This window comes from Tyto alba, unplaced genomic scaffold, assembly GCF_018691265.1.
Source record: "Tyto alba isolate M040663 unplaced genomic scaffold, T.alba_DEE_v4.0 Super-Scaffold_5, whole genome shotgun sequence".
In the NCBI taxonomy this organism is placed as follows: domain Eukaryota; kingdom Metazoa; phylum Chordata; class Aves; order Strigiformes; family Tytonidae; genus Tyto; species Tyto alba.
Genome location: NW_024881326.1, coordinates 16,245,206 through 16,265,910, shown reverse-complemented (window position 1 = coordinate 16,265,910; position 20,705 = coordinate 16,245,206). Strand labels below are relative to the sequence as shown.

At 35.9% G+C, this 20,705-nt stretch overlaps 1 protein-coding gene across 7 annotated transcripts in view; it reads right to left on the bottom strand.

The window, feature by feature from the left end:
• The window catches only part of DACH2 (dachshund family transcription factor 2), a 311,886-nt gene that overhangs the window by 51,770 nt on the left and 239,411 nt on the right, over positions 1 to 20,705 (bottom strand). For 4 of the 7 annotated variants that reach the window (XM_042807358.1, XM_042807360.1, XM_042807363.1 and 1 more), the window contains 3 exons: positions 17,938 to 18,110; positions 6,158 to 6,317; positions 4,262 to 4,342 (listed from right to left, as the gene is read on the bottom strand). In XM_042807358.1, the coding sequence (XP_042663292.1) occupies positions 4,262 to 4,342; positions 6,158 to 6,317; positions 17,938 to 18,110 (414 nt within the window). The remainder of the gene's footprint in view (positions 1 to 4,261; positions 4,343 to 6,157; positions 6,318 to 17,937; positions 18,111 to 20,705) is intronic. The other 3 variants (XM_042807359.1, XM_042807361.1, XM_032982750.2) reach the window with 1 other exon arrangement.

Here is a 20,705-nt window from a genome sequence, read left to right as displayed (position 1 = left end):
CTGGCATGGGCCAGCTATCACCAGGGCTCAGGGCATGCCACTGGTCCAGGAGGAACAGCACATGAGCAGCCTGTGAGTGTGTACCATTGCTGTCTGGAGTAATAACCAGTAACATGAACTGGGGGAGCAGTCTTCTAAAATATCAGGCTTTGGCTAACCTCTGTTCTCATTGAAGACATTATGAACATTCCCACTGATTTCACTGAGGCAAGAGTTGGGCCAGTGTCTTTTATTACTCCATCCTACACGAGGAGTTCGAAATATTTCTTGTCATGCAGTCAAACAGAGTAATTGTTACCAGCATTTAAATCCAACTGGAAGGCATGGCCAAATTATTTTCTGGCTCATTTAACCTTCCTAATGCCAAAATTCATATGGAGGTTTCTATAAAGCCTATACAGGGCTGTGTCAAATACAATCCTTTCCCGTACAATACAGATTTCTTCCAGGATATATACTGAAGCAGATGAACTTAAAATTTCATTTCTGTGAGCAATTATGCAGGTAAAATGTAACTGCTTAAAACCAGACATAGCAAGTAGGCACCATCAGGAAGAATTTGTGTTTAAGTTTCTGTAAACATTTAGGGCTATGTTCTGTGGGGGATTTTCTAACTCTGTTTCCTTTCACTAGCGATTTCAAAATAAAGTACAGATTACTCTTCATATGGTTTTCACTTACACCCTGACGTGGATGCACAGGCAAAATGCTTGTGCGCCATAATGGTTAAAGACATTTGACAAAAATATAATGATGCATTTTGTATTAAAAAAAGCAACTGCAGACCTATAAAGATGTTTGACTTTGTTGTCCTCTAATGTTAAGCCTGACCATACTTCCTAAAAAGGTGATGAAAGGATGTAGAGTAATTGAGATTTAATAGCATTTCTCCTTAAAAAAGCTGAAAGGTATGGTCTATAACCGGGCTCTAACCCCTCTGCATTGAGACAGCCACTAATTCTGTAAATTCTGCCCCACCAACATGCAAATGGCTCAACATAATTGGAACAACCTCAGATTAACTGTCTTTTATAGAAAGACTGTTAAGCCATATTCTCTTCAGCCCCAATTACTTTGAAGTTACTTTGATGAGAACAAAGTGGCACGCTTTTGTCTGGTGCTGAGATCACTTAAAATGGGACATGAAAAGCAAAAACTGTGTATCCTAAGGGATACTGCAGTATTTGCCTATAATCATTACAATAACTTTTGTTGGTTTTTATGCTAAGATTTCACATAAGTAGTACCACTGCTGAATTTTAGTTAATTTTCATTCACTGCTATCTTAATTGTTACAGAGTGCTCAGATTTGTAAAGTTATATCAAGGTGTGTAACACAAAAACGTGTTCAATATATGCCTTCAGTAATTTCTTTGTTGTCTGAAAACTTCCAACTTACAGCAAAGCTGGCATTTTATGGCCTGCAGAGCTATAAATCATTTTTAAAATCATGATGATATTACTCAAAACAGATGTGAAAACATATGTTTGCCACGGTTGTATAAACTGCTTACTTGTCATACTTAATAAATGTTGATACTTTTATTTTAACTACATTCCTTCTTAATAATTTTGAAAATCTTTTCCATGGTAAATACATTTTGCATTGGTAAAAGTAATGGCATGTTTTGAAAAACAAAGCTTTTTCTGTGTACAAATTACACATATATTTTTTGTTGAGCAACCCAGCACAGATCACATTCTTCAGTGACTGTCCACATCCGACTATAAAAAACTTTCAACGTATTTGAGGTGCACCAGAGCCCAAAATGATTATACACAAGAGAACAGTAATAGTACTAGGAACAAAGAATCTATATGGGAGTGAGACAAATCATTGAGGAATAATACTTGTATGGGGTGACCAAAAGGCCCAGCACACACAGGCTGGGGATTTTCAGAAGCAGAGTCGACTCTGTGCTGCTGGTGCAGTCCATCCATCATTGGGTGCTTGTATCCTATAAAACAGAGATTTCTACAGGAACTGTAATATAGGTCTGTCACACTGCCAAATGCAAAATCAGCTTGGACTTGTTGGATATACAATGTTGGTGCCTTGAAAATTTCGGCATTTGTTCCACTATAATGGCATCAAAAGGTTTCAGTTCTGGATCTGTGGGATTACTTGCAAATTACATCTTTACTTGACAAAAAGGAGTAATTTCTCGTTCTCATGTTCTCAGAGAAAAACTTCATCTGTGCAGACCAAGTAGAAAACAGAAACTTTATTCTGTCTTTAAAATGATAATTTAAAATGTCTCATGATTTTGAAGCACTTTTTTTTTGATGCAGGTGAATTTCTGAACACTAAGTTCATTCTAAAATAACCCCTGTAAGCGCATGCAGAAGTAACATATGGATAAAGACCTATTTCCCAGTACACAATCAATTAAAGAAAGATAATACTATGCACAAATGTAGACCAGGAAATGAAAAAACCTATCCAACTTTAATCTTAAGGTGAATTATGGTACACAAAATGTTAGCATCAGATCTTTGTGGTTTTGTACATGTTACAAGGAACGTTCAGTGATTACAGGAGCCTGGGAATTGGGTTCACAGGTGGTGGGGTTTAAATTATTTTCACGCTTTTTGGGATTTCTGAATTGTCTTTTCTGATTCTTAAACTGTACCTTCCTTCATCCATCCTGAGTGACAGGACTGCTACTACCAGTAACTACATGATTCGCATCTTTGAACCCCATAGGATATTGAATTGTTTTGCTGAAAAATGACTAAACATGTGGCAAGAAACCATGCACAGTTCAAGAAAATTAAAATAAACTATACTTTCAGATTTAAATGAAATACCTGTGTATTTACTACAGAAATATATTTTTTAAATCTTAGGAATGAAGGTATGGTTGATAACTGTTTAGTCTCTGTTGTTGGTTTCTAAATGCCAACAGGAGTCAAGAGAGAAGGATTTAAGCATGATGATCCAGACAGAAAATTATCTCAGAATGGCACAAAAGGGCTCTTTTGGGGTTCATGAGGAAAGTGCTTAAATGCCTAGAGAAACATGTGAATAGAAAACAGCTTCTTCTGATGTCAAGCAAAGAATTGAGTACAAAAATACAAAATACGCGGAGGAAGTTTCAGACTCTTCCTACCCATGACTGGATCGCTCACAGATGTCTAAGGAATAGAGCTGATCATACAAAATAATTAATCTGGTCAAATAATTTTATGTAATGCTGGAACCACAGGGCACATGGAGCCTCCAAATTCTCTTCTAAGTAGCTCATAAAACTGTCTGTACCTCTCTTTTTATTTTTCTCAGTAAATACATTAAAATCACCTCAATTGAAATATAAATCAGTATGTATTTTAATTTATGATAAAATGTTCATATTTACAGTAGACGTTTAAGCATATTTTAGCTTATGTTGACTCCTCTTTTGATTTCTTGCTTCTATTTCTTTTCCTTCACATCTTTGTCACTCTGAAACCTTAACATCACCCTCAATACATGCCTCTGCAGTACTTTTCCAGTATTCACTTACCTTCAGTTTTATTTCTTCAACTATATGCCATCTTCTTTTTTCTTGCAGGCACTCATTTTGTATTGTGCTTTCTGTACGTACTGCCATTGTAAACCTCTTGCCCATTAATAAGGTGGGGTTATTTTGTTATATTTGCAAGGGAACAAAATGGTTTCTTCCTCAATGTGGAGCCACAGATGCCACACGCTCGCTGTCACTAAAACACTTCCCCAGCCCTTACCTGCATACACCAACAGAGTCATGTTCTCCAGTGCCCAAGAATCACTGCAGGGAGAACCAAGCAGGGACGGCACTTCCCTGCCTACAGGACAATCACTACAGGCCAAACATCACTTATTCCCTTGCTGCATCTCACTTGTGAGGTCATGTAATATTATTAGACACAAAAAATGGCTTATTTCCCTCACCTATGTACCAACATTAGTGTAGTCTGCACACACATCCCCTGGAGGCAAAGAAACAACACTATATGACTAATCAAATATTTGCTAGGAATTTCATAAATAACTGAGTCAAAAGACCAGCAAAATATTAGCCCCATACTATATAAACAGAGAGAAACAAATTTTGATTGTTTACACTTCCTAAGAATGCCATTTAAATTCACTGGATACATTATTCATTGCAAATAGGCACTTAAGCTCTCTTAAATTTATAAGATAGTGCCATTGCATATTCAGAATATTAGAAAAAGAAATAAAACACATAGTAAGTGTAATTAAATGCCTGAGATGGAAGACAGTCTGTAATTTTACCTTTGTCCTTTTGTATCTTTTTTAGGCTGGTCCCAGTTTCTTGATCAATGAGTTCTCCTTCCCTGCTGTTGGTCAGCATAGCTGAAAAAATCAGAGTTCGCAGCTATTTAACACTGTCAGTAAAAATATTTTGGAAGAGAGGAAAACATATTATGTTATTTCCTCTTTGTCAATATTTTGGTATTTTAACATTTATTTATACTACATAAGTTCTAAAGCAATTGACCATTTTTGTTGTCCATAATTAACATTTCACTGTGCCAGTTCAGCATTTAGAGCCAAGTAAAATATGCAGTAAAAGCACATTTGCTCAAGTTGGTTAAACGAAGATACCAAAACAGAACCCAAATTACTACAGAGATGAATCTGATTCCTTATGGAGTGTTCAAATTAACTAACTAGGAAAGTACTTCACAGAAATAATTTCTGGGAAAAATACATTTAAGGATTTAAGTATTAGTAGTTATCTATAAAGCAGCAAGCTTAAGAAAAAATACAGATTGACAGATAGTAACCCAAATTGATTGATGACAGCAAAAAAAAAATATACTGTAGTGTTGAAAGAAATTCTTAACACCTGCAAGATCAGTGAGAGGTGTTAAGTTCAGGATGCTTGTTTTTCTTATTTGATTAAAACATCTCCTTTGCAGTTAACCAATTACAGAATTCAAAGTTATTCCAGTAAGGACACTTGTTAAAAGCTTCATCGCCATATTTTAGGGAAAGCTTTTTTTTAAAAAAAAAAAATCGTAAAACTGAAAATATGTATTTCTGCAGATAGATACAAAGTATATACACGGATCTTTACAACAGTATGCAATAGACTCCAATGCAGAGAAATATTTGGTTCAACATATGTAAAACCTAGTTTCCTTTAAAAAACTTTCAGCACCATTTCTGGAGCCCAGAGGCTTGCAGTGTGTGCTACTACTATTAATAAAACCAGTTACAATAGCTTTCAAACACTGCAGTGAAGACAGGAGTCCCTTTTTCACTGTTGCTACAGGATGTTACATTTCTTGTCCTGTATATTCCTAGCCCTATTTTACATATGAAAAAGCTGAGGGGAATATACTTTCTAGTCTCTGCCCTGTGTGTGCAAATGCTTAGGCAAAGCAGTTCAGGTTCTACTGACTATTTTGGGTAGTCAACTGTGCTATGTAGTGCCATGGTGCTGCTGCATGGACCAGAGTCAAAACTGCAAAATCCCAGCAAGCAGCTGAGTAGTTATTTGATCAGAGTGAAGTCTACACTGACTTACATGGACTGCACTGTTTTTGTAGTTTAAATCTAGCTCAGCAATGCCTGCATGGGCTCCAGTCCCTGTGTAGATGAGAGTGTTGACATACACTGATGTGAAGAGATGTTAATTGACTCGCCCTAGATCCCTCTTGGAAGCACCAAGAATAGGACCTAAATCGATAATGCACAGGCTGTGAAAGCTGTGGTGGAGAGACAAAAAAGAATCAGAAAGCCCTCAGCCTCGTGGTGATGAGAGAATGTGTGGACATGGGGCGGTTTTTGGAATGGAAAAGCCATCATATAATCTGTGACTTTTCTGACAAACATCCAAAGAAAAAGATATTTTGCTACTTTTCAAGTCCAGGTGCCTTCACAGGCACCTTCTTACTCTAGCATGCAAGAGAAGCTGGTCGTATCGGAAAAGCAGTGGTATCTTCTATGCAGGAGTGAAAACCATCACAGAATGAATCTGGGGGGCTGGGCTCTGCATAGTGATGAACCTAATAAAACAAACCACCGTGATGAACTTTCTGGGGTTTTTCAGCAAGTGAGTGCTTCCTTGAATTTCCTGGTAAAGAAATTTTTGCCTCAACAAACTTCTAAAACTCCTGAGGTCAGTAACTGTGAAGGGGTGTGAGGCTGCAGAGAACTAACCAATTCTGTCTGGTGTGTTGTCCAACTGGGACGGTGAGCTGGACACGCTGCTGCTCTGATGGGAGGAAGCGTGGCTCCCAGGCCGCTGACTGTCTTCTAGAGATGGAGCTGGAGAAGGGCTGTCTTGAATCCTTTCCTTGAAACGGAAATAAAACAAGGTCTGTGCAAGTTGATGCATGAACTTCACTGAAGTTCAATGAAAAAATCAAGTGGGCTAAAATAGCAGTAACAAATGGTCTTTCTGAGATAAATAGCAAACAGAATTCACATCGAAAGAGCGGTATAGTCTTCTACAGCCAAAAAAGTATAGCCTTCTACATGCACTGTATCTGGGCACAACTTTTCATCCTGTGTCATGACATAGCATCTGCCACCTTTTTTTTCTTGGTAACTTTTTATTTTCCTTCTTTTTCACAAATAGGAACATAAAGTACTCTTTCATGTTGTTTTCACAAACTATTTTTAATAGTAAATAGTAAAATTGATATATATGGGTCACATTTCAAACAAATTATTTAGATTTGGATAAACTGTCACCAAATGTAGTCAAATTTGTAAACTCAGTAGAATCTGCACCTGAAAAAATTACATCAATATCTTCTCAGGGTAGTGCTCAGACAAATTTTAAAAGCTGTGGTACTGGTAAGAACTTCACTTTTGCATGAAAAGCACCACTGGCTAACAAAAATAAGAATGTGCTTGCAAATTCTTACGTGTACATTTGAACACAAAACTTTGATATTAACCTCTAATTTAAATATACACATTATTTCAGGTCAGGGAAAAAAAAAGGATAAGAAATTATAAAAATTTAATGAAATTAAATTCTGCAGTTCTGTGTATCTATAGTTGCAGATTGCCTGAAGATGCCGTGGAATTTTCACCAGTAAAAATCTTTAGGAACAGGTTAAACAAGCGTGGCGTAAGTAATAATTCATCCTGTCTTGAGGAAGGCAAGAGATTATCTGACCATTTGAGATCCCTTCCAACCCAGTGAATCCACACAAATAATTCTTGTCAATTATTTCACAATTCCAGTACCACTCAGGACTAATAAACCCCAATAATATTCTAAAAGGGACAGATCATGGCCTGAGAAACTCCAGATATTCTTAACTTAAAATCCCTTCAATGTGTTAAACCCTCTATTGTAAATCCTTGAAAGTGTAGATTCACACTAACCAGAAGATGCTTGAATTTACAGAATTTCAGAAACTGCATCTTTGGAGTTACCCTCATCCCCGACAAGTGACTGTTCCCTGTGGAAACTCAGAACTGAAATACAACTTGCCTTTTTTTAAAATGGGAGATCCTCTTGCCCCCACCTCCTTAAAAATCACAATTACAGTGTAATCTAGAGAATTTATCTCAAAGGAACTTCATAATTTTTCTGCCGTTCTAACCTATTCTCAAAGATTTTTCGTGAGGAGTATGCAATCTGGCTACTTGGTGGCACTTTAACATATGTTTTTGAAAATAAACTCAATAGCATCTGAACTTTTAAAACAATTTTTGCTAGACAGTATCCTAAATCAATAATACAGCTTTAGGAAGGTAATGGTAGATTCTAATAGTTTTTCCATTATAAATAGCTGGCATAATAGCTTCTGTTCATAACTTATTGAGGCAATTCATTAATAGCACTGGAAGGAAGTGACATTTTAAGAATATTCTGTTACCCATTAAAACCATCTCTTCAAACCATACTCATCTTCATATTTGCAGATACATTTGAGAATGATGCAAAGGGAATGTGAGATTGGATCCTCCTAATAGCAAGGGGTGGCATTTGCCTATTCCAATCACACCAGCTGAAAACATAGCATTGAATGTGTTTTTAATAGGATAGTTATTGTACATTAAATAACAACTGAGCCTCTAAATCATGTAACAGATGTGTATCTATTACATAGTTGTTAATCCTCAATGGATCTGTTTTCACTAATTATCTGTTATTTAATGAACATACAATAACTAATAAATCTTAAAGGGAGACTTTTAATTGCAGTATTTTTGAATGCTTATGTTTATTAAATGTTTATTAAATTTTAACAGATATGAATCTATTATGTTGAGTCACAAGTTCGTAAAATACTGAAAACAATGGTTTTAAACAAATTTTCAAATTCTGGGGGGAAAAAAATCTCACTCGCTGATCTCAAAGTCTCCTGTGTTTTCTTCTTGGTCTTCAGAAGAGTGGGTTTAGAGGCTGCCAAGATGATCAGAAGTGTAAAAGAGAGTCGTGACTTACTCTGTGGATGGGTTGCTTAAGTTAACTTTAAAAGTCACATTCTAACCCCAAGAAGTATTCTCCTAAATAAATGCTGAATCATAGACATGCAATCCAGAGCTTATAAATACTACATGTCTTTTACCTTTGTGCAAATGATAGCTTCCAAATGGGTTACTCCTAACAGGCTACAACTCTGTAATTGTATTTGCCTCGATTTCAGTTTTAACAGCCTTCTTTGGCACTATTTCATCTCTTTTTACCACAAAGAGTACTCCATTTACAATTAAGGTATCATTTTGAAATTATTACTTTTACAGAAGAGTACATAGTTTAAGTAAATTTCATTGTCTATTGCAACCATGACAATGAATAGCCAAGTAGAGGACATGCCAACTGTTCTGCAAAAAAACCTATGAACAAATATTACTATGAATTAACACTTAGATATCACACAAACAGCCATATATGTCATCTTAAATGGGAGTTATCTGAGTAATTCAAAAGCTGATGATTTGGAAAAGCAAAGTATTCGAGCTCCTTCTGGTAACTGCATTTCCCATTGTCTCTTGCTATAAAATAATTTCTGCTTCAAGTAATTTGCCTTGAAACTCAGGGTCTTGGTTTGAAATGTTCAGGCAGAAATAAAAGTGTCAAATAATGTCATTCTTAATCACACAGTGAATCACTTTCTAAGAGAATTAGTTGATTATGTCATCTAATGTCTTACCCGTTACAAAAATTTACATATACAGGGAAGATCCACGTTTCCCTGTAAGCAACAAAGGAGCTGAAATTTTCTCTGTATCCTATGTACTACAAATGAAGATAGAGTATCATCATGTAAGACTGAACATGGATCAAGAAATTGTCTATTCCTAAATGTTTGTGTGGAAATGTAATGCTGAATTTCCCCTACTATAATGAATAACACTATGAACAGACTCTTTTTTTGCAAGTAAACAGATCCATTTTTCAGTCCTGTAATCAGTATGCATCTATTTAGCTACTTAACAGCAATGTGCTCTGGTTCATTAGGTAGCTACTGTTGTGTCTCAGCCTAGTTAAAATTTCACAGCAAGTTAATCTATTTTATTACAAATGAGAACACAAGTGATAATGTCCTCACCGTTTTCCAAACACAGGGTTAACAGTATTTGTAACAAATCAATGAGGGCATTTAAATAGGAAAATTACAAATCTAAAACCTTAACATTTTTTTTACACATTGATGACTTAATTTTATTTGTCATACATGTATTCTACAACTTTGTTACTTTTCATATATTTTATTTTTTTTCCTATTGAAAATAGCTCTGTTCCCAGAGGCACACTGCTGTGCAGCCTGATTCTGCAGTAGGTACGCTCATAGCAAGAGAGAAGCATTTCTAAATAAAGTAGTATTTTCTCCATTTGTACTTCATCCCATTTTATAAATTTGCAAGATTCATATTCCAGTTTATAATGTAATGAATTATATATATAAAATTTACAGATTGTGAGTATTTTATGAAAAATGAAAACATTTCTCAAGATCTCACCTATTTATCTAACTATAGTACCTACTTTATCTTATCTTTTCTCTTCCCTTTACAGAGCTGTAACATAAATTTTCAAAAAAGACTTTTGCAGTATTTAATCCTTTTGAAGGGTAATATATTTCTGTCTCACTAAAGATCAGGGTCTTGCTGTGGCTCAGAAAATGTAGCTACAAAGCCTGACATTGTTAATTTTAGTTGTGATTTAGGTTAACGGCACTGAAGTCATCAACTCATCCAATTTCCAGATACATCCTTGATTTCACCTCAATATCCCTTTTCTATCCCCTGTGAGGTAATATTCCACACAAATAATATGAAACACTACATAACAGATGCATCCACACTAGTTTTATTTGAAATATATATGAACAGCTTACCTATTTTTGACATAATCATCTTGACCCTAATTCCTTACCTCTGATTTTTTATTGTATTGATCTTCATTTTGTGTCAAGAGTTTAGAGAAATGATGCTGCTGGATTTTCCTTTATTTTTCCTTATTCTTAGTTTAATCTAGCTGTAATTACTCTTCCAAATGTTAATCTATTAATGAGTTCCTAGAGGATTTAATGGCATTTCACTGCTGACAAGCAGGTTTTGGAAGTTTGTGAGTCCTGGATATTTTATTCAGACATTTATCTTGATATTTCATATTTAATTGAGGTGCTGCTTCTGTACTCTACAGGGCTCTGCAGTGGCAGGAGAGCTGGAATTCACCAGACTTTGCTAATGAAATGGAAAGGAACGAAAAATGGGCATTCTACTGTCTTTAAGTCCAGATCAGAGCTTTCAACTATTGTAAGAAAGACTCAGAGCTGATGACCATGTTGGAAAAATGGAGTTCATAGGCTCTGGCATAACAAATTTTCCAACAGTAATTTGCACACTAGTAAGCCATTGGAATGTTTATTGTGCCACACATCGATCTCCCAGTGCTTGCCAAACCACCATTCAGATTCTCAAAATGGACTATGTTAAAAACATCTAGAAACCAGAGTCTCATTTCTCTGGAGAGGCCTGTGAAGCCAGGAGCAGTCAGGCAGTAGACTGGCTGCAGACCTCCCCACCTCCTCCCAAAGCTACCACAATTTCATGCCTGTGGTATCGCTGCTCCTATCTCCCTGGCCGAGTTCCATCCTCAATAAGAGAGAACAATAAGAAGTTAACCAATTTCAGTTAGCAAAGAATTGAATTGCTAACTTTTTTTTTTTTTAGTTAATACTAAGACACACATTTCTTTCCAACTGACCTTAGTTGAAAGTAATACTATTTGAATTCTAATAACAAGTACATTTGTAATAGTGTTCTAAAGTTTACAGTCTTTAACTAACACGTTACTGAGAAAAGCAATACATAATTGGCATCTAGGCTTTTCAAAGAAAACGAATAATCCTGACACAGTAAACAGAAGCTGTGCTAAATCTAAAATGATGCTGGACAGTGGCCGACAAGAAATATGATAGTTAGAGTTACTGTTTCTGGGCAAGAGATGGTTAGGTTTATTTTTGTGGTTAGGTTTATATTTTGAATCATCTCAGTCTGCAAATGGGCACATGCAAAGAGTATGGACGACTTGTTGGTCTTCTGAGCTACTTATAGTATCTCCAATTGCTGTAAGAACTGGAGATGAACAAGGTAAACAGCTGGTCTAAAAACTAAGATAGGATCTGTATGTCTGAAAGCCAGCTGGATCCCATTCATCTTTTACAGTGTATCGGGAAGTCATTCACTTAAAAATATGTACTTTGCCATTTAAAATGCAATTTTTTTCACTGTGTACATATAGTTTTCAGTTGTAGTCAATTGGTAATTGTTTTCCCACCAAATTTAAGAAATTATAAAAACTCTTCTACATTTACTGTTTTTTAATACCAGATGTTCACTTGCTAATTCCATTACCTTGTGACTACTTCCTATCAATTCATTAATTGCCAGCTGCCCAGCCAAACAGAAGACCACAGCTAATCAGATGGTATTGGTAAACAGCCAAATAAGAGCTTCCTTCTTCACCATTTCTTAAATTAGCAGTCACTGTGAAAACTATGGCAACTTTCACTCATATGTTAAGATTTTACCTTTACATTTTACTTTGAATCTGAAAGTATAACATTGACTAAAATTAGAAAGGATCTTGCAGTGGAAACTTTCTACTTGTAAGCTTCCTATGAATTGTTTCACCCAGAGCTGCTACTGAATGAAAGGCACTCCCAGGACTAATGATGATAATGCTATATCTAATCTACTTTAAAGCTATATTAGTTATTAGGTACAAATGCAAATGACTAAGCTAATACTAAAAAGATCTGAGCCAGAACTAAAAGCTAGTATGTGCTTGGCCTAACAATATTCCCTTTCAAGCTCTGCAAAAAAGAGATGTACTTGCTTCTCACTGTATTTTTTTTTTCCACTGCAAGTTTAAAATAAGTATTCATTGCTTTTTCTTTAACCTAGCAACTAGGTGTCTCTGTGTTAACAAGCCAGGCATTCTCAGCATTGCAGGGAGAGGGATATGCCTCCCTTCAAAGGAGCAGAGATGAGAAGGATATTTAATGCTATTTGTAGGGACTTGAACATCTCCCAACATAGTAGTTTCTCTGTATCAGTGAATAAAAAGACACAAAACTGCACACTCACTTCTCCTTTGCTACAGATACAGCCACAAAAACTAGCCTTATAAGAAGCAAACTTAAACTCTGTCTCACATGTCACTCTCCTAAAATATTCTAGTGCCCATTTCAGCAGTAAAAATGAACACATGCTATGAAATGGGACAGAATAGATCTAATAATGAGAAAAATAACAAATTTTATGGAACTTTTATTTTATAAATCTTGTAATATTCTGAAAACAATTCCGAATGAATTGAGTGCACAGAAAGATATGATATCAAATGTTTTAAATTCTGTTATGAGAAATGTTTTTATACTGAGAAGAATTGTTTTGGAGTATTCTGAGATGGCCACATTTTTCTGGCTGTCAGGTAAATATTATAAATATGAGTTGTACAGCACACAGAAAATAGCACCTCTCAGCAATAATTACACAGCCCATCTGTATTCTCTTTAGGGAATTTAAAATCATGTCATAAACATCCTTCACAAATGCTTTAACAATCCCACAAAATTAGGAGAAGAACAGAATACAAAGAAAAGAAGACTCAAAAATCTCTACTGCATGTCTAGATCACACCGACCAAATAATGCTTTGTTCTGTTTATCAGTAGACCAAAATATTCACACAGAAATTGCTTAGAGTGGATGTGAAGTAAAAGGTTTCAGTTTCCCTACTAAAACAAAAAATTACATTTCACCTAAAAAATGTGTGTGTGTGTCCCTTTTTCTGGGTGGGGAAGTTGGTGGGTTTTGGTTTGTTTCTAAAGTACATTGGGGTGAAATACTAAAAGAAATATGATTTCAAATACAAAACTAAAATAAATTGGTTTGGTTTTTGTTTGTTTGGTTTTTTTGTTTGTTTGTTTTGTTTTGTTTGTTTTGTTTTGTTTTAAAAACAAAGCATTTCTATTACATTTTAACTTATTTTCTCTGTTTTTTCCAGCTGCATTCAAAAAATGTGCCATTTATTCCTAATTGGGACCTGGACAAGAGCAGAAAGAATAAGAGAAAAAAGAATAAGAGAAAAATAGGAATACAGCAAACATGAGGGAATGATGATAGAAGAAAAATGGGCAACAGGAAACCAATTTGCAGAAATACTCCTACTCAGGAGAAGCACATCTCTCAGCAGCTCAGAAGATGTTGTTAGAAAGCCAGAATGAACGGGAGAGAGAACGATGAGAAGGAAAAGAAATGGAGGAGGAAGGGTGAGACGTGAACAAGGGGAGGAAGAAAAGTAAAATGTGTATGAGGTGAATAGAGCAACAAGCAAGGAAAAACTGGAGAAAAGGGTAAAAGAGCCTCTCACATCCCTGGGATAAAATTTTCCCTTGTTACTCTACTTTCTGTACTCTTTTGATATCTAACATAAAAGTGAGAGGCTTAAGGCCCCTGGTTTGGATTAGGTTCCCACAATTTCAAACCCACTCAAACCACAGCATCTCCCACCAACCTGTTTCAAAGGACACCTTGGAAAGTGGTCTTTCAGTGAATATATGAAGACTGGCACAGCCAAAGCATCAGAAACTTGGCTCTTGCCAGCCCTCCTTATAATTTCCTAACCCCAAACCTCCTCCCCCCGCCTGCCTTTCCCCTCCCCACCCCTCCCCTCCCCGACTTCTGGCTGAAATTGTGTCAGCTAGTATGTTTTTTAGTCATATAAACCTCTTCTGGCTTAATCTATATAAACTGAGACTTTGGGCTTGATGACACAACCTCAGTACTCCTGATGGCACCCTATTGTACATAGCTTGAGGATCCACAGCTTGAAGTCTCATTCCACTATAGACAGAGAGTTGTTATATGGGCATGGTCCAATTCTGAAGTTCAAAAGTACTGTCAGTGAACAGAAGAGCTATTCCTATTTTTGCTGTGACACCTCTTTGTGTATTTGCCGTCCACATTATGTGCCATGAGGTCTCAACTCCTTTGGACCAAATTTAATTTAAAGGATCTGTTAGGATTTAGGTGTGCTTTCAGCATTCTATTCAATTTGTGTTCTCAGCATACATTTTAATAATTCCTTTATGATAAACTGTACAATCATCTGTGAATGCATATTACTAGTCATATTAATTAGTTACATAATTAATTATATTCATTACAGGTCCAATATAAGATAAAAATCTTAACATTATGTAGTTACTGCTCTCTGGAGTTGAGTTGTTCTATAAACTTCAGTGAAAAACAGTTTCTCTTTTGCCATAAGGGGCCCATGCAAACTTCGCTTCTGAAGACCTTAAAGTATCAACACCGAGTAGATTTTTCTGAGTTTCAGGAACAGAATTATCAAATGACAGTAAACTACTACATTTATTCGCTCTTGTTTCTAGCCTAAACCATGATCGAAATGTACTTCAGCTAAATTCCACCCCAGACTGGTCCTCAAGTTCAGACTGGCAAAGCATTTTATACCTAGGCCGGTAACAGGATTGCAGAGTTCATCCAGGTCTGGAAAAAAAGAACAGGAGAGTGTGCACAAGAGGAAGAAAAGAGAGGGTGGTGAAGTCAGTGTTGCTGTCAAATTTTGGTATTGGCATATGAGACCCTCAATTATACAGATTCTTCAGAACCGTTTGAGCCAAGTTTCAAACAGAGCAAGCTGTTTCAGATGCGCAGTAAATCCCTGAAAGACTGGATTTATTACAGGGGCACTGTCAGAACCGTAGCTATAGCACTGCTAGTGGGTGCTGCTATAATCACATCAGATCATGTTATAGATGGCTAAGAAGGTTTTGTGAGCCTGGCCACTGTGCCTGCCTAATTTATAGTGTTCCTGTCAGGAAGAAATCAAGTTTCATAGTTATGACATTTCTTTCTGGAGCACTAAATGTTAACTTTGCTGATCATGCATATCTTGGTAGAACAGCTTATTTCTAAATGGCAAACGTGATATAAAAAGCATAATGACTTCATTCAAAACCTTTATAACACAGCCGATTCTCACACCTATAGGAAACAGGCCAAGTGGTTATTTTAGTCATCAGAGTATGGAAATAGATACACACTCAATATATTCCATTCATTTCTCCCATTTTAAGTCAAAACATGATCCTGGAATTTCAGTCTATCTAAAACTTATCATTTTTTGTACTTATTAAATGCACTTAATGTCATATAATAAAAGTAATACTGCTGACAGATAACAACAGCACCAATGCTTTTCTCTTACATGTTTTGTTTTGTACAAGGATTTCATCTTAATTAGTTGTCATTCAGAGCTAGATGACTGTACATAAGGGAAGGAAAGGACAAAAGGAGCCTCACACACTCTGTAATAAAATTCATCTACAGTTTCAGCACTCGGAATAAAGGAGAGAAAGATGCAGCATCACTTGACAGGTGAGAGTAACACAGCAATGGATGCACTTTACCACATTAGCTACTGGTCTATCTTCCTCTACATCATGTAGAGGAAATAATTCCCACTAGAGTGATGGTGGGACCTACTGTTGCTGTGGAGATATTGTGTATGCTCTAGTGCAGGTGTTGGGGAAAAGAATAGCTGTAAATGAGTAACTAGCATCAGCAAGGGCCTGCTAAAGAGCATCCTTAAACCTAACTGCTTGCAAAAATTATAGTTTATATTATAAAGAACTAGAATTGTTTACAAATACATACTTAATCTTCATTTTGAATTACTGATCACATTTAAAATATAATCAAAGCTTATACAGTCTACTTGCTCTTACAGATATTCCATTGTTGTATTTAAGTTATGGTTTTCTCAAGAGGTCTCTGAACAGTTAAAGAACAGGTTACGAGTGAAACAAATGGAACCTCAAATTAATTTCTAACAAGTCAGTAACTTGTATTAACTAACAGATAGTTGGACATTGGAGATATCAAGTTTCCCCTGCCCAATCAACAACTGTGCCAGTAAAACGATGATAAGGAGAAATTTTTATAGATCTTAATACTACATAGTCTCTAAGTGGGGAACGCCCTCCCTAAATTTCACCAGCCTCCCAGAACCCAAGAAAACAATATGTAAACAAAATCAAAGTATTAAGAACAAGATTTGACCTAATTTGGAAGTGGACTCTCAGTAAAGAAGAAAAACAACCTGAGGCCATTTTGGAAATGCTCAGGGCCAGGAAGATGATCAGAAGAAAAACAAAGGCCTCCAGAACCTCAGGAACAGAGACACATAATATTTTATGCTACTATAATGTGACAAAAGAGATTTGCTTTCTTCCTTGAAAGCATGTTGATATCAGTAAATACAAGTATGAAAAATAAACATGTGGCTGTACTGCTAGTTTCTTTCCCCACTTGATGTAGAAACAGAATTTGTTGCAATGGCAAGCTGTGACAATAGAAAGTACAACACATTCCTAATTAATTTATACTCACAATTGATCTGTAATATTGGCAACAGAAACTTTCTCGATAGAATAATATTTTATAACTAAGATGATTTACAATAAAGATATGAGAGAGTAAGTTCTGCAAATCAGTGAAAGTTACTAGAAAAAAGCAACTCAGGACTTTGGGATTCCAGAATAATGGGGATAGATGTGTGTAAATGAGCATAAATATCAAAATAGAGAGATATGTACTTTCCTGAACAGATAGGTCTATAGGCTCACAGATTTAAAAACAGAAAAATGGACTAAAATCACCGCCTTTGAAAACTGACTAAATTTTCTTTTGTTAACAAGAAACGTGCACATGTGTGCAAATACACACAAAAGTTAGATTGAGAAAACCTTTAATTTTTGCTCACTAAAAAAAGGACACTGTTTCAGAGAATTCCGTAGTACCCATCCTTCAGGTGCACTGATCTTATACCCTTCTACTATGAAAATTTCTTGTCTCAACGTGTTTTACTGGGTGTCAGGACTTCAGCTCTCAACACAGACATGAAATTTTCTTAACAACCTACTTGGAAGAGACTACCAGAAGCCTTTCAAAAGTATAAACATGTTTTATCCAACCAGAAGGAAATTTAGGTGTGGCTACCAGAGACTGTACTCACTAAAGTACTTCTGACAATGTTTTCTGCTATAAAGCTGTGCTGGAATTGCACCACACTAGAGTTCCTTTTTGTTCTGTAGCATTTTCTTTTAAGTATAACATTAAGTTTAATTTTAAACAACATTTTAGAATAGCTTTTGAGCTTTGACAGATGCAGCACTACTTCTTCCCCCAGACTCTAGTGAGTGTTAATATCTGTTTTTAATTACATTACAGATTCGTAGATAGAGCAGAGCATCTTAACTTCTTGACTGTACTCGTGGGTATTTCCTCAGATTGAAGTACCATCAGGAACAGCAGACCAGGTGTGCTATAGGCAGTATAACCCTCTTAGTTATCTTCATTAAGAAACTCACTGCAAATGTTTTTGTTAGCCACAAAAAGCTATTTTTTCTAAGTCTCATAGATGACTCTTACCTTTATAACAGAGGCCCCTGCCCTGGAAAGAGGACTGTGCATTTGGGCTGCTGCTGCCATGTTAGCTATTGTATTGAGGTGGTTCATCTGATTCATTGCCATTGCAACCGAAGCAGGAGGTAGGCTGACGGGAAGCAGAGGGTGGGGCATCATCATAAACGGCAGGTCTATCCCTAAAAGAAAGCATGGGCAGGTTATATTTGTCAGTCCTTCATTTTATAACACAACCACCTTCATTTTTAGAGTCTCTGTTCTACTGGAACACTGACCAGTCAAACTCAGTATCATTATGTGTTAAGAATTTTGATGTTACATAGGAAATAATTGTCTTTGCATTCCTGAAAAGGCTGTATGGATTATATCCGGGAAAGAAACACACAGCCGTAAAGAAACACAATTTTAACAAAATGAACATACATCAGTGCATAAGTTCAGTGATCTCTTTATCAAGAGCAATAAAGAAAAAAACACAAAACATGCAGATATTTGCATATTTTTCCAATACATCAGATGAATATTTATTAATAATTTTATCTGATAAAATACTCCTACTAAGCCCTCTTAATATTGCTGGTTCACATACACAGCAAGCTGAGACTAGGTTTTTATATTTGGACTCCTTCGTGAATACAGGAAGCTGTGGGTTGGACTACAGACACTACTGAACTACTGTACAGAAGGTCTGTGAACTGGAACATGTAATGAGAGGTTAAAATTGTTGCCAGAGGTTTTAATTTCCAAAAACTCACCCTAAATTGTCTTCTGCTATGGATATAAAACAATTTAAGAAAGTATGAAATTCATGTGGACCAACCTGTAGACCTTGACATTGCCAAAAATGTGATGTTATTGCTAGCAAGAACTGGATTCTTGTGTTTCATTAATATCTATTTCAGCAGGTACATTACTTGTTGTATTTAGTAATGACTACAATGGAAAGCAAGACCAAGAAATAAACTCACTGAACAAATGGTTTCAGGTTATTTTGCATTTAAGAATTCTTTAGAGAGACTACTTGAAGATAGCTACCTCTGGGCACCCAAAATTATTTTTCCACAAAACAGAGAAGTCATTCTGCCAGAAAAAATGTCTTATCATTTTTCTACATGAATTTGGATTACAAATTCTCATTAAAAAATTCAGGTACAAATAGTAAATAACAAAATCATATAGCTAGTCACAACCATATGCTATTTGCATTAATTATTTCTAAAAGTTTTTTAACTTTTGGCTCTATATTAACTACTTTAAATGAGAAGGCCACTCACCATTTTGGTGTATGACAGAAGCCACAATATAAAGTATCATTGACTGATATAGTTTATGTTATTCCAAAACAGTTTGGCTATAGTGATATAAAAACTCCACTGCGCCCACCAGGAAAGGCAAAATTGTATATATTCTGAGCTCCCACACTATTTCTGTTTAGCTTGACTGTATCATGATCAACAACTGTGCTGTCTTATGATTCACTTTATATTTTATATGATGATCCATGCCAATATTAATTACGATAGGTACTAAGCAAATCCCACATACATCTTCCTTCACTTTAAACCATACTGACAATTCCCTTCAGTGCTTACATCCGTAAGTCTTTGTTCCCCTGCATATCTCCCTTAACAGCCCAATAATCTTTCTTCATACTCTATAGAGTTCCAAAACTCCCAGACACCATCTGGCCACATTGAGTTGTATGTCTACTTAAAGTCCAATTGACATGCAAACTAAATGCAAACTACAAACAGAATTTAACAGCACATCACCAGTTTTAAGACACAATCCGTCAAACATTTCAGAGGACTATGAAGAAAATACATCCTACACTTGCAAATCATTGGACATAATGTCTGACATTCAATAAACCCTTTAATAGCCTATAGACATTTGCCTAGTACAAAATTTACTGTAAAGTATCTTTAAAGTTTTCTTTAACAGCTAAGAACACAATATCCCTGTATGTAAAATATATGTACAGGTATCAAATTATGCAAGAATATAAAATGAAAGGATAAACTACAGTGAATTTGAATCTTACAATCTGGTAATTCTTAACTACTGACACTTAACCCAAAATGCTCAGGTCCATACCTTCCAATGAACAAAGCAGACCCATATTGTAGGAGTCATTTCAGTAGCTTTGATTTGTTCAAGTCTGAGGCCTTAAGTAGGTAGTAAGGAACTATGTGCTCCTAAAATTCTGTAAGGAGCCAGAAATGTAATTCACCCATTAAAACTAACATCGAAAAATCAACTTGCAAAACTTTGAGGATACAGAGCTTAAACAAGTAACAAGAACTCAGAAATAGTGAGATTTTAATTCTTCATCCGTAATAAATGTTAGAATTAACTTTACTCATCACTAATTTTTAAAATATTAATCCTGAACATCTTTCTTGGAATAACTGTCCCTTCATTGCCTCTTTGGGTGCAAAGAAAGGGAACTGCTGGCTTTCTACCTGCCTCCTTCCTAAGGGAAGGAAAAAGAGATGGATTTGAAGGGAGATTTAAGTTCCAAATCCAAACTTCATCTGTGTCATTTTATTCCAGCTGCTTTGGCTGGCTGGGTTCAATGGACGGCCTTGCCCACACCTGGCAGGTACAAGGTAAAACAAGGCAGAGGGATTGCTTCTTCTCATTTTTAACTAGACATTTTACATTTATTCCTGGCTCTCATATTTTTATTTAGTGGTCAGTATTTTCACCTGGAAGAGACTTTTCTCACATAGCTAAATTTATTAAGCAACTCTGTGGTCATTTTTCTCTTC